We start from the raw sequence: 2,500 nt of genomic DNA, 5'->3' as shown, positions 1-2,500 counted from the left end.
TTTAAGCACTCAGTAACCAATGATCTCATAATGCTAGTGATATGCTAAACTGCTAAATAGAAGCAAAGAGTGCTAATATTATAAGTGCTAAGAAACTTTTTTTTTCCTACATTTATTTATTTATTTATTTTCTACTACAATGATCTCAAAATATCAATAGTGCTGATGGAAGTGCTAATGTTGCTAACAATCTAAGGTTGTGATGATGGTGGCTAGCGGGAAAGCGCTAAATGTCTGTATGCCTGTCTGTTTGCTTGTGTGTTTGTTTGTTTGTTTGTTTGTGTGTGTTTGGTTTAGTTTGGCTTCTTTTCTCTCCTATTTTCTTCTTCCTTCTCCTCCTCGTCCTCCTCTTCCTCCTCCTCTTTCTCTTTTTCCTCCTCCTCCTCCTCCTCCTCTTTTCTTTCTTTTTCTCCTTATCTCCTCTTCCTTTTCCTCTCTCTCTCTCTCTCTCTCTCTCTCTCTCTCTCTCTCTCTCTCTCTCTCTCTCTCTCTCTCTCTCTCTCTCTCTCTCTCTCTCTCTGTTTGTTTGACGCATGGCTTAAATACATCCTCCTCCTCCTCCTCCTCCTCCTCCTCCTGATGGCTAAATAGACAAGATTCTGTCCCCTCCCCCCTCTTTCCAAAAAAAACTCCCCCTTCAAAATTTTATCTCCCCCTCCCCTCTAATCCAAAATTTGTAACAATACTTATTTAATTATTTATTATTATTATTATTTTTAATGTAATTTTAAGTTGTAAATTATTGTGTTTTCATTTTCTTCATTTTTTTCTTCTTTTCTTCTTCTTTTACTTATATTTTATCATCTTCCTCCTCCTCTTCCTCTTCCTTCATTTACTTCTTTTCCTTGTTTTCTTCCTCCTTCTTGTCTTCTTCTCTTTCCTTCTTCTTTTTCTTCCTTCTCCTCCTCCTCTTGTTTACCTAACCTAATCTAACCTACCCTACCAGCTAAAACTATCCTATTTTATGCATGAACTCCAGCATAACCTAACCTAACCTTAGTTTGCTCCCACAGGACCCAAACCTACCCAAACCTAACCTAACCTAACTTAACCAAGCAGAAACTTCCTAGATCCAAACTTAGCCAAACTGAACCTAACTGAACCTAACCTTCCCTAGCCTAACTTAACCTAGCCAGTCACACAATGTTGTAACCTAACCTAACCTAACCTTCCCTAGCCTACCTTAACCTAGCCAGTCACACAATGTTGTAACCTAACCAAACCTAACCTTCCCTAGCCTAACTTAACCTAGCCACTTCCACCCTCACCTAACCTAACCTAACCAAACCCATCCCAGACACACAGCAACCCACCACAGCCCACCCAAATCCCACTATTTTACCCACCAAACCCCAGCGAACCTAACCTAAACCTACCCCTACCCTATTTCCAGACTATTTACGCGCATATAACCTGGTACGTGCAGGCTTCCAAGGCCTTCTTCCGCCGCGGGTGAGTAGCGACCTGCTGGTACGACCTCCCCCCCTCGGCCTGCCTCTGCTGCTAAAAAACCGTGACTTTAAGTACAGCAAGCCCACGTCACCAAGTCTGAGCTACCCGTACAACGCCGAGACCCCAAAGCAGTTCGCAGTGTGAGAAGTGCGGGCGTACGTACGCATCCACGGGGAACCTCAAGCGACACAAAAAGTACGAGTGTGGTGTGGAACCTCAATTCTCCTGCCCAATTTGCAAGAAAAAGTTTCAACACCGTCACAGCGTCAAGATTCACGTCTTCTCCACCCACCGAAACGAGGCGGGTGACAGCGGCCCCACTGACGCCTCGCGGGATTCCCCTGCCCTCTTCCCGTCCACAGAGGGGGTTGGCGTGGGGGTCGGGGTCAGGGAGGAGTTCTTCCCGATCCCTCAGGAGGCGAATGCTCCCTCCTCACAAAATCAAGATAATTAGTGATTTTTCTGGATCTCCTAGTATCCTACATTAAGTCCTATCAGCTTGTGAGAGATCCTGTACCATGCCAGGACTCCTACTAGCTAAAAAAGTGTCTTAACCTCCCTTCCTCTCAGAATCAGGGTAACAAGGATGTGTTTAGGGTATCCTAGCATCCTACACAGATTCCTATTAGCTTACAAGAGATCCTATACCCTCCTAAGGACCCCTACTAGCCTCTCAGATCCTGGGGTGTCCTATCAATGTCCTGTTAGTTTATGGGGATGCTTTTTTGGGGGAATCCTAATGTCCTAAGAGAGTCCTACTACCTTATGAGAGATCCTATAATCCTTCTAAGCCTTCTACAAGCCTCTCAGATATCCTACTAGATCCTGGGGTGTCCTATCAATGTCTACCAGCTTATGGGGATGTTTTTAGAGGTCCTAGTGTCATAAGAGACATCCTGTAATCCTTCTAAGGACTCCTAGTGGGGTTTGAGGGGCCAAAACAGTGGTAAATGCTTCGGCAGGCTTGTAGGAGTGGTGACAAGAAGCTACAGTGCTGGGTTGAGCTAATATGAGTGCTGGTGACAGGCTCTTGTGCTGAGTTGAGCAA

At 44.8% G+C, this 2,500-nt stretch overlaps 1 protein-coding gene across 3 annotated transcripts in view; it reads left to right on the top strand.

The window, feature by feature from the left end:
• LOC135096153 (longitudinals lacking protein, isoforms A/B/D/L-like) overlaps positions 1-2,500 on the top strand; it is a 33,353-nt gene that overhangs the window by 22,479 nt on the left and 8,374 nt on the right. Inside the window, exon 6 of one of the 3 annotated variants that reach the window (XM_063997464.1) lies at positions 1,394-1,760. The exons of the other annotated variants lie outside the window; for them this stretch is intronic. Coding sequence (XP_063853534.1) covers positions 1,394-1,596 — 203 coding nt within the window. The 3' untranslated portion in view covers positions 1,597-1,760. Of the gene's footprint in view, positions 1-1,393; positions 1,761-2,500 lie in introns of those variants that run through there. 3 annotated transcript variants of the gene reach the window in all.

The sequence above is a fragment of the Scylla paramamosain genome, unplaced genomic scaffold (genome assembly GCF_035594125.1).
Source record: "Scylla paramamosain isolate STU-SP2022 unplaced genomic scaffold, ASM3559412v1 Contig2, whole genome shotgun sequence".
NCBI lineage: Eukaryota > Metazoa > Arthropoda > Malacostraca > Decapoda > Portunidae > Scylla > Scylla paramamosain.
Note: the sequence above shows the minus strand (reverse complement) of the source record. Positions and strands in the feature narration are given on the sequence as shown.